This window comes from Epargyreus clarus, unplaced genomic scaffold (genome assembly GCF_041222505.1).
Source record: "Epargyreus clarus isolate Ecla_fem2 unplaced genomic scaffold, WU_Ecla_fem_2.2 ptg000005l, whole genome shotgun sequence".
Lineage (NCBI taxonomy): Eukaryota > Metazoa > Arthropoda > Insecta > Lepidoptera > Hesperiidae > Epargyreus > Epargyreus clarus.
Window position 1 is genome coordinate 12,273,704 of NW_027332213.1, and position 16,878 is coordinate 12,290,581.

General features: G+C 36.7%; 2 protein-coding genes across 8 annotated transcripts in view; one reads left to right on the plus strand and one right to left on the minus strand.

Moving 5' to 3' along the window:
- Positions 1-12,129, plus strand: part of FER (tyrosine-protein kinase Fer) — a 79,001-nt gene extending 66,872 nt beyond the window's left edge. For 2 of the 7 annotated variants that reach the window (XM_073073211.1, XM_073073212.1), the window contains exons 5-14: positions 1,935-2,072; positions 2,491-2,748; positions 3,588-3,798; positions 4,202-4,537; positions 6,605-6,805; positions 7,239-7,415; positions 8,247-8,460; positions 9,011-9,286; positions 9,517-9,639; positions 10,112-12,129. In XM_073073211.1, the coding sequence (XP_072929312.1) occupies positions 1,935-2,072; positions 2,491-2,748; positions 3,588-3,798; positions 4,202-4,537; positions 6,605-6,805; positions 7,239-7,415; positions 8,247-8,460; positions 9,011-9,286; positions 9,517-9,639; positions 10,112-10,248 (2,071 nt within the window). In that variant the 3' untranslated portion in view covers positions 10,249-12,129. Of the gene's footprint in view, positions 1-1,934; positions 2,073-2,490; positions 2,749-3,587; positions 3,799-4,201; positions 4,538-4,616; positions 5,092-6,604; positions 6,806-7,238; positions 7,416-8,246; positions 8,461-9,010; positions 9,287-9,516; positions 9,640-10,111 lie in introns of those variants that run through there. The other 5 variants (XM_073073214.1, XM_073073215.1, XM_073073216.1 and 2 more) reach the window with 3 other exon arrangements.
- A 595-nt stretch (positions 12,130-12,724) lies between these two features.
- Positions 12,725-16,415, minus strand: eIF2Balpha (eukaryotic translation initiation factor 2B subunit alpha). The gene is made up of 7 exons (XM_073073202.1): positions 16,259-16,415; positions 16,084-16,185; positions 15,656-15,795; positions 14,770-14,886; positions 14,381-14,493; positions 13,539-13,683; positions 12,725-13,043 (listed from the first exon to the last, which is right to left on the minus strand). Exons 1-7 carry the CDS (start codon positions 16,269-16,271, stop codon positions 12,765-12,767), a joined length of 909 nt encoding a protein of 302 aa, XP_072929303.1. The 5' UTR covers positions 16,272-16,415; the 3' UTR covers positions 12,725-12,764.
- Positions 16,416-16,878: the final 463 nt, after the last annotated feature.

Consider the following 16,878-nt stretch of genomic DNA (forward strand, 5'->3'; position numbering starts at 1 on the left):
AATAAAACGGAGTCAAGCACTGCTATGTTCTAATTTGAATGGCATGCTAAGGAAGATACCTATACGAGACATCTCAACTGAATTAGCAGTTACACATACCTACTTCAGCTAGTAAATCTTATATATAAAATTCTCGTGTCACAATGTTAGTTACCGTACTCTTCCGAATCGGCTTTACCGATTTTCACCAAATTTTATATGCATATCCAGTAGCGCTGAGAATCGGCTACTATCTATTTTTCATACCCCTTAGTGATAATGGTTGTTCACCCTTAACATTTTTTTATTTATATTGCAACACGACGATTACCAGGTCAGCTGGTACATACTATAAACCTTTCTAGGGTTGATTATAACTATAAATGCTTATAGGCGGCAATCGCCACTTATCATGTGGACTGCGTGATCATTTGCTACTTCTATGATATTAATAAAAAATAGATTAACATAACAGACTATACAAAGTATATAACCAGAGCGTATAAACTGGTTTTTCGTCCTCCAGTACATGCATCACGTTGTCTTTGTGCTGTGATCCGTGACTCGCCTTGCACTTGCCTTTGAACTAGATCTTTATGCAAGATTTACTAGAAATATTTGTAGACTTATGGCTCCCTCAAATGGACTGAATGTTTGCATTTGATATGGTTAATTGTGTGCGGATGGCAGGGCCGGATTTAGAGGTGTAGAGGCCTTGGGGCAACAAAGAAGTGGAGGCCCGCTGGCACCAAATTATTTTCCGAATAAAATGATCAATTTTTTCAGTTGAGTTTTTCAATAAATATTTTATTGTGAAACGCAGGTAGATTCTTCTAGTATTCATGTTTGTACAAAGTGCTGTAGATAAAGGTAAAACAGCGAAAAAAATATCAAAGGAAAAGATATTATTTTTTACTAGTGCTTACTAGTCGGAATTAACAAAAAAATCCGACGTCTCTATTGTGGGGCCCCTCTATTGTGGAGGCCCCGGGGCTGCCGCCCCGGTTGCCCTCCCTTAAATCCGGCCCTGGTGGATGGACTGAACGCACCCGCTGCTGTCAATGGTAAACTGCGCGCGGTTTATATGCAGTTAACCTTAGCGAGGAGTTTCTGATGTTGATATAATAATTACGGATTTCGATACTCGTTTCTTTTTTATTCACCAAAAGTAACAACTGGCATTCGAGAGCATTCTAAAGCAGCTCATACTTTTGTGTAGTGTCGAAATTTGGCAACAATAGATTCATCTACGTACATCGAACGTTCTTATATTTGTCAGTCCGTTTGGAGAAGCCTTAATGTGTTATGATAAGTTATGGCAACTTTGGAACTGCAATGTGCTGTGCATAAATTCTCATAAGGCAGAGATTTGTGATCGATGTTTCCTTCCTCCTTCCTTCCCACGATCGGGTAACCCGTAAATAATAAATAATAAATAACAGTTGCTTCGTATTTATGGGCCATCAATTAAAATACACAAACGATATTTAAAGCTCTATATTATGCTGACACTGGAATTCACTGTGTCATAGTTATAAATCCCAAACACCGAGACCCAAGAACGAAAATTATTGTTCATAATAAAAAAGTAGCAGACGAGCATGCAGTCCACTTGATAGTAAGTGGATACTGCCGTCCATGGACATCTGTAATCAACATCAGATAGGATTAAATTTCTACCTGAAGCCGTCTACAGATGCGCCAGCCCTTAAGGCTTCACTGGAACGCTCGGAAAAGTATGTCCCTTACCACACCCATCTAACCAGAACGTGGCAGCGTTTTACACTGCTGTTATTAGGTACAAATAGGAGTTGGGGTTCTGCTGGAGTTGAACCACAAAGTAGAACCCTTTGTGGTTAAACTCCAGCAGCCCACCTTCAATCCGTCAAGTATAGTGTATGTATACATGTAGAATGCGGGTAGTATAATTTATTAGATAAATATTTTGTTCACAGGAAGGGGATTCTGCTGGAGGTGGTTCAGCGATCGGACTTCAGCACGGACAAGTTCAAAGAGATCCAGTCAAAGATTGAGTTAACAGTCCAAAACCTGAGGCCGCACGAAGAGTACAAAGAATTCATAGATAAGTACAAGTAAGTATTAGCTCATGGTAGTTTTCTTTTGATCTTTTGATCTTATACCTATGATAATGTATTCTTTTACAAAAATACTGGTACCCTATGTTCTCCTCTGTAAATCTGTCTTTTATTTTTCCACCAAAATCCTGTCCGGATCGCTTTTGTATTTCCGAAAATTTGTGTCTCTATGGAGCAAAAAAGTTATATTTCGTTATTTCCAATCTGATTAAAACAGTTGTCCTATAAGTGTACTTAATTCTGCTTCATTATGTATGGAAAGTTTGCAAAATATTAAAAATAGAGATGGCAGCATTACTATGTAAGATTGATAGATGTGCGAGGAGCACACTACAAAATATAAACAAGTAGAAATTTAAATACGTCTTCTTTACAGGATATACGCATAGATCTGACAGTAATATTTATGTTTCAGATCACCTCCCTCCACACCAGTCCCATTCACATTCGACGAGAGTCTAGTGGAAGACACCAGTGGCAAGCTCCAACCCAACCAGCTAACGGTGGACAACCTCACCGTGGAGTGGCTGAAGGAGAAGCTAACAGAACTGGAGAGCACGTTGCAGGACAATAGGGAGAAACAGACAGCGTTACAAGGCCCAGAGATCATCGGCAATGGTGTCTGCAAGAATAACAACACCGGGATTACGAATGGAGTCAATGGTATTGACAGGTTAGGTGACTTTCTTTTTGTTAGTGCAAAAATGATCTGATGCAATACAATACATAACACTTTTAACATAGATGTTAAATGTCATTGGCTTTTAATTAATAATTTCAAGACGGTCTGCGTCGATCGATAATTGTAACGATCAGGGTCTGTTAAAATTTTTCACGTAACTAAAAAGATATGATCGCGGTCGTTATGGTAATTTGCGATAATGTCCCCATAAAACTTCAAAGCTTTTGATCTCCTTACACATACTTATTGTTTTGGATCACTTACTGTTTTTTAATGTTTAATTATATGTAGCAGGTTTTTTTTTCTCAATTATGCTAAAACGTTTGACCCAACTAATATGTTGTTCAGACTTGGCACATATGAACTGTTCCACTCGAGTCTGATCGGCTGAAGCTTTAATTGTCTGTGACTACATAGGCAATTGACACTGTCTGGACTTAAATTAGTCCTGGTTATACTAGTTTGATCTGCTGTGTTATTGAAATAAACTGCTTTTGTTCGGCTTTTATTGCACATAAATATGATTTATCGCAAGGTCTTATTTAATAATTGACATCTTTTTCGATGATAACATGGTAATATTCTAATATGCTACTCTGAATTTCTTTACCCTGATGTAACCTTAACAGTATTAATCCGTGGGGAGCAGTGGGAGTAATAATGGGAGTAAAAGTAAGCTTTCGTCCACTCCTGTTCTTGGCAGAGAATTTGGGGGGATGGGAGTTAAATTTTGCAACTTTTATCATACTTAAGATATAATGATTTAAAAGCACAGCACGGATTTTCGATTTTCAAAAAATACAAATACATATTGTATATTTCTATTCCAGGCATTCTCCACCACCGATCCCAATGACGACTTCAGAGCCAGTAAAATTGATGGAGCTGCGAGTGGCAGAGAGGAAATGTGCGAAACAGGCCGAGATGATCCGCTCGGCGCTAGCTGAGCTCGGCTGCGAAGAAGCGCCCAGCGGATGCCCTGATCTGTCTGCGGAGACCGTCGGTGTCGACAGTCTCGACGGCAGTTCACCTGATCATCAGGTAAAACATGTTGGATTGATTTATTTGTTTGTCTGTATACAATAGAATTGGCAAGGTATACCGCAGGTACTTGACCAGCTCGGTGGCCTATAGCTTAAATCTTTCACTCTGTGAAAGGACCCGTACTCAACAGTGGGACTGTAATGACCTGACGTCATTATAGAATAAAAATATTGTCTTACGACTTTTAATCTCAGGGGCAAATTTGGAAGTAAGTAAATGACTTGGTATCTGTGATAAACACTACTTGACGTGATGGTAAATGCGACATACATTTATTTGCCCCTTAGTCCTTGTTGTTCTCTATAGGATTTTTCATATATACCTACTTGCAAAGTAGAAATACTATTTCTTATTTGTGTCGAAAAGAAAGTTTCAAACACTAAGTCGATTAAATTATCAGGAGCAAGCGTCAATGACCTCGAAGGCATCGGTGGACGCGTTGCGGTTGCACCTCCACTCGATAATACCTCCGAGGCCGTTCTTCAAACTATTCACGCGTCCCTTCAGACGCAAATCGGTCCCTTCGAGCCCTGCCTTGCCTCCAAAAACGTACAGAAGCAGCAGCGAAGGTCCCGCAGACTCGGTAAAACTCATACGGACTCTTCGCAAAAAGCGGATGGTCTTGAAGAGGCGTTTGTGTAAGCGTGTGGATGTCTATGTGCATTGTCGAGTAGAGAATAGTCTGTTGAAGAGACGGCGAAGGAATCGCAGTATTGTTACGTGTCCTAACAGTGTGGTGAGTGCCGCTAACCACGTGGCAAACACGTGCATGATATGGATTTATGATGCATGAAGCTTTTTTACAAAATTAGCACTGGAGAAATAAACGGCATAATCCAAATCACGACTCATCCGCCCCCTACCGTACAGAAACGAGTCAGTGCTATTTATACCCACCGTGCATCCTACGAGCACCGCACGAACTTCGCACCGGAATAAGCTTTCAAATAAAATTAAAATAGCACCAGTTCGCTCTAAAACTCAATTTCAAAATCAAGGTGACGCCGCTTGAGACGTTCCAGAAATGCTCCGCTGTTTACGCGAAGTCTGTGCACGTTTCGGTCAGAGGCTTACGTCAAGTTCATTCTATTTTTTCTTAATATTTCCTTTGACCGAACTCATGAAAACTTGACGATTTAATATCCAAGTTTTATGGGAATATTGAACGGTATTTAACGAGTTATGGATCCGTTTGCGATGTATATTACAAATGCAGATATATTGCCGCCGGTTGCCTTTCCCCGCAGGAAGAAACGATTGAAACAATTACAACTAGAACTTGAAAACGACGTACGTCACATAATTTTTTTTGTGTGTGGGTGTGTATTTGTGTTGTGTATTGTCAAATAGCTATTAGCCGCATGTACATTAGCGTGGTTTGTGTTCAATGCAGATATTAACTCGTTTGATGTGTCTTAAGTGTTAATAAATTCTAACTAATGTGTTAATGAGGATTATATTAGCTTAATGAACGTTGTAGACATCTTAAAATAAGATTTTAATAGATTTTTATTTTAGATTTCGGTCTTCCCACAGTTTAATTAGTCGTGGAACACACGTTAATGACTTTTGACGTAGTTTAATATATCAATTATACATGAGGTATTATTTTATGTTTATTAAATTCTATTATCGTACATTAAGATTCGTACTATTCGTTAAAATTATATTCAAGCTTTTATAACTTTTTTATAAAGAACTAAAATAATCTCTCATAAGGTATGCGAGATTACTTTAGTGTTAGTAGAGACGTTTAAATTAGTTTAAATTTCGCCAAGAAAGTGTTAATAAATAACAGTGTTACCAAAATTCAAGATATGAATTATCTTATTACGTATATTCTTATAATGAGTATCCAAGCATTCACCTCAGTTGAACATGTACAAACAACTTTGATGACGGTATCAATTTGCAGAAGTGTGTCAATATAAACGTGCACTTTTGGCGATGAAGCCTGTTATGTTGATATTATTTCGATCGTATTGATTCTTCTTATTACCATTAAATTGTTCGTGTCAAGAAACGTACTCACTTAGTATATAATTCATAATAACTTATAATAAGCTACGAAGCAAACTTTAGTCTTCCGGTGTTTCATATTGTTCGAAGCTATACGTACGGCAATATCTACGCCTTAACGCTTTTCCTATTAGGGAAATTGGTCTCCAGCTGTAGAACATACTGTTATAAAGCGGATTGGTCCAGATATATTGTAGAATACTAGACTGTTTGTCCTTTAACGACTTTAAAATTAGCTGAAGTTTAACGGACGTTATAATAATAAAAAGACTGCTTAAAAGTACTCCAGAGTAAGGAGCCACGATGTCACTTTACTATTTTTAAATAATTCTAATTAAGTCAATAAGTAAGAAAATAACATAAGATTACCTATTTGTAACGTATTTCTCGGTACCAGAAAAATTTTTATTAAATTGGTTTTTCGATAAATAAATGAATTGATTATATTAGCATGGTTCATTTGTTTCACCACACATTCTCACGAATTTGCTTACATTGAATGGAAATGCAAAACGAATTAGATTATTAAATGAAAAACGATTATTTTAAGTATTCTTGTAAGAATCTCAATTATTTGACAATTTGAATGGAATAGAGAATTGCAGATTTCAAGATTTCAGCTCAATATTTGTATAACATTTACCTATTTTCGACCAGATCTGGACTGGTCATTTAATATAATAACTATGTTTCATATCTTACGTATAAAACTTTAAAATACGGCTTTTGGGTTTCAAAGTAATTTTGACTCTGCAATATTTCTAAGTCATATCTATATTTGCAGGTGAGTGTGAGCGAGACAGAACGCTCGCTGGTAGAGCAGGAATGGTTCCACGGAGTACTTCCTCGGGAGGAAGTGGTTCGGCTGCTCAGGAGTGACGGGGACTACCTCGTGCGAGAGACCACGAGGAACCACGCGAGGCAGCTAGTGCTGTCTGTGTGTTGGGGACAGCACAAGCATTTTATTGTGCAAACTACCCCAGAGGTTAGTAAAAGTAACTTGACTTTTTAGTGGAAAATGATTTAGAATGCATTGTAAGTTGATTTTTTCCGTAACATGCCCTTTGAATTGTAACAGCAGAGCAAACACTGCTGCTATCAATTTTATTTATCAGCCACACATTCACATAAAGCCATAGAGACTGAGTCTCTATATATTCTTGGGCATTGGACTTCCAAAAATAAAGTCTGCAGCATATTTAACTTCCACATTTAACTAGTCGCAATGTTTCGTTGCTATTAAAATTTTATACTTTATTAAAAATGATTATGTTAAAGGATTTCCTGGGTATAAAACGAGTTCTAAAAATTTGTTTTTCGGCAGTTCTTCATGTCCGCCTTCTATTTCTGAAAAAGTTTATCCCTTCCTATCCTATCTAAGTATGTTGTATTAAATATAAATACTCCATATTCCCCAGGGTCACTACAGGTTCGAAGGCGCAGCGTTCCCGTCAGTGGCGGAGCTGATAGCGTGGCAGCGCGCGAGCGGCGTGCCCGTCACCGCGCGGTCCGGCGCGCTGCTGCGACGAGCCGTCCCGAGGGAGACATGGGAGCTGAATAACGATCATGTGCAGCTGTTGGATAAGATTGGCAGGGTGAGTTACGCTAAGCTTTACCGTTAGTTAGGGTTTTTTTATGTCTTATTACTGACGATCGGTGCTATTCCGGAAATATGTGATCTCTATAATTTACTACGGTGCTCCAGACTTATGAAAAGCGTGTTTGTGGTGAGCCTCTGTTAGATATTCGACAAGATTTAACGTGTAATCCAGTGATAACAATCGGTATCGACGCCTTAACTTTCCCACCGAAGGACTTAAATTTGATAATATGTTAATAAAAAGTATATTTAATATACTTAATTGCCAGCCAGCCATCAGCCTTTACTGGTCCACTGCTGGACATAGGCCTCCCCTAGTCTGCGCCACTCCGACCGGTCTTAGGCCGTCTGCATCCAGCGGTTACCCGCCGTCCGCTTCAGGTCGTCAGTCCACCTGGTCGGGGGGCGTCCTGTACTCCTTTTGCCGAGACGTGGTCTCCATTCGAGGACCTTCCGACCCCACCGGTTATCGGTCCTACGAACTATGTGGCCAGCCCATTGCCACTTCAGCTTGCTTATTTTGAGAGCTATGTCGGTAACTTTCGTTCGCCTACGGATTTCCTCGTTGCGAATTCTGTCGCGTAGGGAAATACCGAGCATAGCTCTCTCCATAGCTCGCTGAGCGACTTTGAGTCTTCGTATAAGGCTCACAGTGAAAGACCACGTCTCTTAATACTTAATTGCAAGATACTTATTTTTGTTCTATTTTTAAATCCCTTTCCTTAATAAGGATATATGGTATAATTTGACAAATGCCTCAAGGTATTTTACTTAATAAAGAGTTTGTCAAAGAGCTTCTCCTATAAACATTATTAACATTTTCTAGGGTAACTTCGGCGACGTGTACAAGGCGCGGCTGAAGACAACGGGGCAAGAGGTAGCGGTGAAGACGTGTCGTGTAGCGCTACCTGATGAGCAGAAGCGAACCTTCCTGCAAGAGGGCCGCATCCTCAAGCAGTACCAGCATCCCAACATTGTGCGGCTCATCGGCATCGCCGTGCAGAAGCAGCCAATTATGATCGTTATGGAGCTGGTGTCCGGTAAGCAAGATTGAGCAATATATCGCGTGCTTAAAGGTAAAAGGGCCTAAATGTAAAAATTTTTTACGTTTCAGATAATTTCAAACCGAACTAAAAAATTTTTACGTTTCAGATAATTTCAAACCGAATGGCAAAAAAAAAAAAAATTATGTGCCCTTTCAGCATAAATCCCTATTAACCCTAAGCTATAGGCCCTTTTACCTTTAAGCACGCGATATATCAATCAATCAGTATGTATCTTAAAACAGCATTGTTCCTTCTATTTATTAGTCCTTAAAATGGCCAGCAAGGCTTACCTTGACAAGGGAAAAATAGTAGTCTGCCTGCGTAGATGAGTGATTTCGTAAGAAGATGTAGCTGCGCAAAGTATTTTGGCGCTGTTGCTAAATTAATATATTAGACCAATACTTACTTCAGCTAGAATTGAAAAAATATGCGGTCTAACCGTCCTATATAGCCTATGGGTATTCAATACCTGACCAATCATCAAATATACTTACCACCGAATTTGACGAAATATTTTTAGTCAAACATTTAATTTTATTTTCAGGTGGTTCTTTACTAACATTCTTACGAACGCGTTCTTCCACACTGAGTTCCCGGTCTCTCCTGGCCATGTGCCGGGACGCGGCCGCCGGGATGAGGTACTTAGAATCCAAGAACTGCATCCATCGGGATCTTGCAGCCAGAAACTGCTTAGTAGGGGATGACAACAGCGTCAAGATATCCGACTTCGGGATGTCGAGGGAAGAAGAGGAGTATATCGTCTCGGGGGGCATGAAGCAGATTCCGATTAAGTGGACCGCACCAGAAGCGCTCAACTTTGGTAAGTTTTATTAGTTGATTATTAAAGCGGTTATTTCCTTGGCTTCTAATAGCGAATGTAGTATATGCTCCGCTCAGTATAATGGTGAAATTTTAGCACAAGTACAAATATTGCTTTAATGCAGTTCTATGGGGCTTTATCTTTTCTTCTGGTCTTCGAACCTAACCCACGTAATTGAGGTCTGGTACATGGTGTATCGGAATATGATTAATGTAAATATTTGTTATCAGGTAAGTACACATCCCTATGTGATGTGTGGAGCTACGGTGTGCTGACGTGGGAGATCTTCTCGAAAGGCGACACGCCCTATGCTGGGATGAGCAACTCGCGCGCGCGGGAGAAGATTGATACCGGTTAGTAATACTATTTTAACAGTTTCAAGATATGCAAATAACATCAATTAGTTACTAGGCTTCAAAAATGGTTTTATTTAATTATGTTACATTGGATCCTGTTGTTAATATTGATTTTTATTTCAATTAATAAAATTAATAGCATGCACCTGGCTATCAAAATATAAAATATAATAATATGACCTTCAATTTTCATTATGAGTATAATAAAATATGCTTTGTGGCAAGCTTTATTAGTGGGAAGATGCCACAAAAGTGGAGAAATGGTCAGAATAAGACTTATGTTCGCACAAAAAGTACCACGTACCACCATGTACGATGTGGTAGCTCGTACAGTTATCTTTGCCTTGTTTATAACTTGACAACTGACAGACTCACTCACTCATTCGCTCGATTTTTAATAAATATATCTTGTGTTGTGAACACTTCGGTAAACAACTTAGTTACTGAAAAAATATTTTGTTTGACCCAGGTTACCGCATGCCGGCACCCGAGGGCTGCCCCGAGGATGTGTACGCGCTGATGCTGCGCTGCTGGGAGTACGAGCCTGAGAAACGTCCACACTTCCACCAGATATACACCACCATCGACTCTATCTACAACAGGTAGCCGTGGCGTCACCCGCTGCCCACGTGGATATATTCTCGTCACCCGTCACCCGTAAGCCGTCACCCGTCGCCCGTAAGTCGTCACCCATCTCGCGTCGTCACCCACAGATACTCGTCACCCTTCCGTCGGTATATGTCATCTGTTAGCCGACGATAAAGCAGTACACCTAATATATTATGACCTACATTCCGCAAATAACGGCTTAATTATTAAATAACATGGTTCTATGTTTGTGGCCATGCTTATCCACATAAGCGCCGTGCGTGTATCTAATATATAAGCGAGACTACACATAGGCGGCGAGGTAATCATTGAAGTAATTCATCAAAATTTTCTGCAATTTTTTGGCGTGTTTCCGAATTCGGGTGTCCATCTAAACACATTTTTAGGTATACAACGAAACTGATGAAATAATATTTTAACAATAGCTGGTATTATGATCACGATTTAATAAATTTAATAGATTACATTAAAGTACAATAATCTGTTGTGTATTATTCTGAACGACAAGTATTTGAATAATCTGACCTCCATTAGCTTTACAGGTTATAGTATGTTTTTTTATTATTAAAAAGTAGTTTATTTACAAGTATAGTAATATCCGTTGTATCTATAACATTTTGATATGTGCATGCTTCTGAAATATAAAGATTAATAGTTTCTTAATTATGTATTTTAAGGTGTATAAACATAATTTGTTAATTATATCAGTATTGTTCTTACTTATAAGTCGAATGCTGTTTAACGAAAATTGTTGTTTTAATGTACTCAAATATTTGTTTTAGGCATATAATTGTATGAAACTGAGTTTTATGAATTTAATGTACCTATTGTGATATTCGGTAGAGACCATAGACTAAATAAAAAGCCCAAGTCTATGGTTGAAGCACAATATTTTGGTAGCTTTTTGTTCAAATTATGGAGGATTGACTCATTTTCAATTTTAGATATTAAGTAATTAGGTTTGTATAGCATTTCCAACTATATAGTGTTTTTGTGCAAAAAGTGTCATCATCACCAAACGCGACGTTGTTGTTTTTTTTTAATATAAATGCCACTGCTACGTGTCATGTCAAAGTTAGTGCAGCAGAATTGCCATAATGTCAATATGAATATTCATAGACTCGCTAAATATTAGTTCAGTTGACACAACACCTACGGCGTTAGCGCCATCTATTAGGCCATTGGCGTCAATAGGTATTGTTAATTTGAAGCAGTGTATTTTGTATGTAATGTATGTATGTATACTTAGATAGATATTTTATTTCCTTCTGTGCAGTAATTTTGGAATATGTTTTAGAATTACTCCGACATATTTTTTAAATGAATTATTGAATTTTTTGTTAGCCTATGTGTATTGTAGGAATGCAATGAATATATTTTTATTTTCGAATTTGCCATTTGAATTAAATCTTGCTATTTGGGTATTTAATGTCATAGACACATTTCAATATAATATCTTACTTCCAAATTAACTTCGACCAAATGTTGTTACTGATGAGAAATAATTGTTTTGTAACGTGCAATTAGTATTTTAGAGATAATTATTAATTATGTGCTTCCACATATTTTTATAAACAATTTTACAAACAATGTGATTTGATTAGAAAACGATAATTTTGTATAGAAATATAGAAACTTTGTGCTTCCAATACGGTATTTTGTTTGAATCTTGTCGAAAATAAATATATTTCTACTTTCCAGTCTATAATTTTGAAAATGTGTTCTTTTATTAAATAACGATACACATTGTGAGATAATAACCGTAGTTGTCAACTTTAGTGTTTATTAATGTTTATACATATACAAAACGATTGTAAATATTTTTCTTATTTGGTTATTTGATATTAATAAAAGTGCCAGACTATATGGATTTTAATATTCAATTGTTTTCTTTACACACATCCTTTATTGTAACATTTGTACTGTGTATTTATTTGAAGTGTATGGGGTACAGTGGCCTTACTACCCATCTCTTAAAACAATATTATTTTAATCATACATTGAAATTTCGTACCACAACCTCGTTAAAGTAGGTTTGTTTTTATAATATTACAATAAGCAGTTTTGTATGATGTCAGACGAAATTATTCATTCTTTTTTTTGCAGGAAATTTTTAAGCAAAATATGTCAATTTCTGTTGGTTGCAATGTTTCGTTTCTTCTTGGATAAGGAATACACAAATTACTTTTACATCACTCGGCACGAACAAAACAAAACAAATTTAAGGAGGTCGTGGTACGAAACAAAATAATGTTGATGCAATATTGAGATAAAACTTTCCTGAACACTGATGGTTTTCAAAAGTGGTGGGCCTCCAGGAAAATGGTTTTCGTTGAATTACTATTTTCTAATCTATGTATCCTAAACGGTATTCATTTAATTTAAATTTAAGTGTTTTGTGACCTATTTTTAAATACCGATATCGTAACTTTTCACCGCACAAGGATTTAATTAATGAAATAAAACAGGACAATATTTTTATGCAAGTATATTATATATTGTGGTAACTATAATTACAAGTACAATTTTATTAGCTCGTCACTAACAGCTGAGGGTGTGAGAATGCCTAAGTCCGTAAACAGTAGAGTTATGTATGACGGCGGGGTGTAATCTACGAGGGGATGCTGTTTCGACAGATCTGCTGACTTGAGGACACTTGAGAGGTATTTGAACTCGTTAGGCAGGTCTTGTTGGTTGAGGGGGTATATTCTGGAGAATTTGAAGCTCTCTGTGAGGACGTATACCGGCTTCTTTAGCTGCAGCGCCGACATAGCTAGACTGTAGGTGCCAATCTGTAATCAAATGCTATTTTTAGTAGGGATTATCACATGCTAACATCAATTTGTCAACATATTTTCCAATGAAGAGAAATATAAAAAGAAGAGGAGTATAAAATATTGAGATTTAATATTGACTTAATTTTTTATTTTACATTATAACATAAAAATGAATGACAACTAAAATAAGGGGCAACTTTGTCCGTTAATAATACTATAGAGTACAGTCGAAAAACCAGTGATAGCCCAGCCCGCACCTCTGATTTTTCAAAGTTATGTGCATATTAGAAATTAATTATCACTTGCTTTAAACGGTGAAGGGAAACATCGTGAGGAAACCTGCATATCTGAGAGATTTATATAAGAAAAAATCTCAAAGGGCTGTGAAGTCTAACAATACGCACTTGGCCAGCGCGGTTGACTATGGCGTAATGCTTCTCATTGTGAGAGGAGACCCGTGCCCAGCAGTGGGACAATAACGGGTTGATGACGACGACAAAAAGTTCAAACCTTGTTGATGATGCCCCCACTCTCCGTAACTCCTTCAGCACCAATCATGACGATGTCCACCAGCTCCAGGATGTAGCCGACCGCGGAGTCCAGCACCAGGGTAGCGTCCACGCCCGCTGCCTCCAGCTGCTTGTGCATCGCTTCCCTGGGAACATCACCACTCATTATCACTTAGAAATTCAATGATGAACATAGGCATATCTTTAATGTCCCTGTTGTTCCGGGACTAGAATAGGGCTACGTTATCCCCTGCTTGTCGTAAGAGGCGACTAAAAGCTTTAGTGCGGTAAAAATCCCACATAACGGCGTAGCACCGACGTAGTCGGGTACCTTTTGAAGGTTTCCCTCTCGAAAACAAAATAAAGGCTTATCTTTAAAGAATGTAACAGAATAATTGTTGGTGTATGCAGCATGCACACAAGGATATAACATCACATAGCGATACTGTTTATCTCGTGATTTTTTTGATCAGATTTCTCATATGATTTCTATTGATAACAAATCCAAAACACGGCAATAATGTGGCAACATCCTACTTCTATAAAAAATAATGATAAAATAAAAATAATATTGTAAGTCTACTGCTACTGCAAACTATGAGGTAGGCAAAAAAATGCCTATCTCATAGTTAGCTTTAAGGTTAATACATGAGGTCCTTAGATAAAACGAAATATCTATCATCCTGAATATCTCTTGGAAAAAGGAACATTATAGCATCAATTCCCACAAAAATGCAAATAAACCAACTATACTGTCAACGTTGAACAATGGCCAATTAATATTTTTTACAGAATATTAAAAGTCGTACCATAAAATTGTTTTTTATTTCTTAATAAACTCACCCACTATTGTCAGGACATGACATTGTGACATATACTTGAAACCGTGTATTGGTTTTGGCTGCCTCCAACATAGCTTGCAGCACAGCTCTCGATCTGGAGTGTGTTAAGATTTTCTGCAGAAATACAAATATGATTTTTAATATCTTTATTCAGATAAAAATTTAACTATGAACAATATAACTAAGCTTACAACAATAAAATCCACTTTACATCATACTGAAATCAATCCTACAAAAATGTTAACAAAAAAAATATATTGTACCAAAAATACAATTGATAGTTTCAGTTACAGTCAATTAATGTATCAAAAGTAGGTTTTAAATAGGTTGACTGAAGCAACAATGGAAGAGAAATAACTAAGTAAATAAAAATATAGACAAATAACTTACACATCCATCTGTAATGAAGGGCAGTGCTTGCTTGGCTACTTTCCCTCGCGCCTCCAGCAGAGTGTCCAGGAATATCCTCCCTCGCTGCAGCATAATTTGCTCACATTCATCAAATGACTGCAAGAAAATATAAAACATTAAATATGACCAAACTCAATCCCACCAACATGGGTTTAAAAATAGATGATTTTTTTCCTTTAGGAAGTCGGTTAAGTAGTCAAAGGGGATTAATTATTTTGGCACAATGTTTTTTTTAATTGTTAAATATCATAATTAATTTGTAATAACCAGGTAATATAAAATAATTATGATCCACTTTCTGGATATTACTATAATATCTTCGCACATATTTTTTCAATATAGTTGTATATAGTATAGTTGAAATAGATGAATACCTTTACAGTTTACAGGGATATTATGGTTGAATATAAATGTCCAAATGAATATTTAAACTGTAAATTAACTGATAAATTCCTTCTGAAGTTACAAGGCACTGTTAAGACATTCACAGAAAAGGGAATGGCACTATCATATGCCGATACCATAGTGCTATTTGAAGTATAGATAAGAGGTTAAATATCAAAACAAAATGTACTCACCTTAACATCAATTTTGGGAATGGCACTAACATATGCTGACACCATAGTGCTATTTGAAGTATAGATAAGAGGTTAAATATCTAAACAAAATGTACTCACCTTAACATCAATTTTGGGAATGGTACTATCAGAAGCCGACATCATAGTGTGAAGTATAAATAAGAGGTTGAATATCTAAACAAAATGTACTCACCTTAACATCAATTTTGGGAATGGTACTATCAGATGCCGACATCATAGTGTGAAGTATAAATAAGAGGTTGAATATCTAAACAAAATGTACTCACCTTAACATCAAGTTTGGCAAATGTGATGAACCTCTTAAAGAGCTCGCATCCTGAGGATATGGCAGCGACGGGCTGGTCGCAGTGTCGCATAGCATCCACAGCTAGCTGGAGATTCTGATCTAACTCTTGAACTGTGGTCACTATGTAATATAAGTAACATGTGAAACGTTTATTTAGTGCATATTTACAATGTGATTTTTTAAGAGTTATAGATATTAGTATCTGTTAGGCTTCTAAAATCTACACCATTTTTTAGCTACTGCAGCTAATGGACACCAAAATTCTAGTAATTCAAGTATAAGTGATAGTTCTACAGACTTTATAGCTGTTTAATCATAGGCGAATAATATGATTTTCGTAACGATTTTAAAATTTCATAAGGTTCATGAGAACTTGCATAAGCATTCTGAAAATTGATTAAAACAAACCTTTATAGTTTTCTATGACAGTCAACAACGTTTTGATGGCAGCAACTCCCGCGGATACATCCTCTTCTTCCCGTAGGATTTTTAAAAATATATCTTGTACTTCTGAAAGTGGAAAACAACTGTTTCGAAAAAAATCTTCAAAACGATATATATAAAATAAATTAGACTTACATACCTTCTTTCCTCATTTTGTCTTTAATATTATATTGTATTTTTATAATACTCCTAGTTTGTTTATTCTATAAATATGTTTTTATCATATTGAAAGTGTTTACGTACGAATACTAAACTTATAACCTCCAAATCCTTGTTCATTCAATTCATTGTGACATATTAGCGAGAGCGACAGTAATAAATGACAGTGACATTATTTATACATTTTTTTAAGGTGAAGTAAATTATTAGGACTGTACAGGATAATAAGATATAATTTTATATTACTTTTTTAAAGAAACGATTATTAAATATACCTGAGCATAAATATAGTTTCGTATTAATAATTTATTTAACGGAATTTTACAATGTGTCTATATTTAAAGATCAAGAATTTGTTGTCTTTCATATCTTCAGCATTGCAGAAAATTATTAGCTACAGCAGCAAAGATATTTTTTTGAGAAAATACGGACAATGGCTTTACTTTATTCAATTATGTAGTATACATAATTATTATAACATCTCCAGGTACAAGAGGATAAGGACTTCCTCCTGTACCTTGCCCATGTATTGTACCTATCAGTACAGTAAGCATTGGATGCAACTGTGAATATGAACCTACCTACTATCTTAAAGATTTA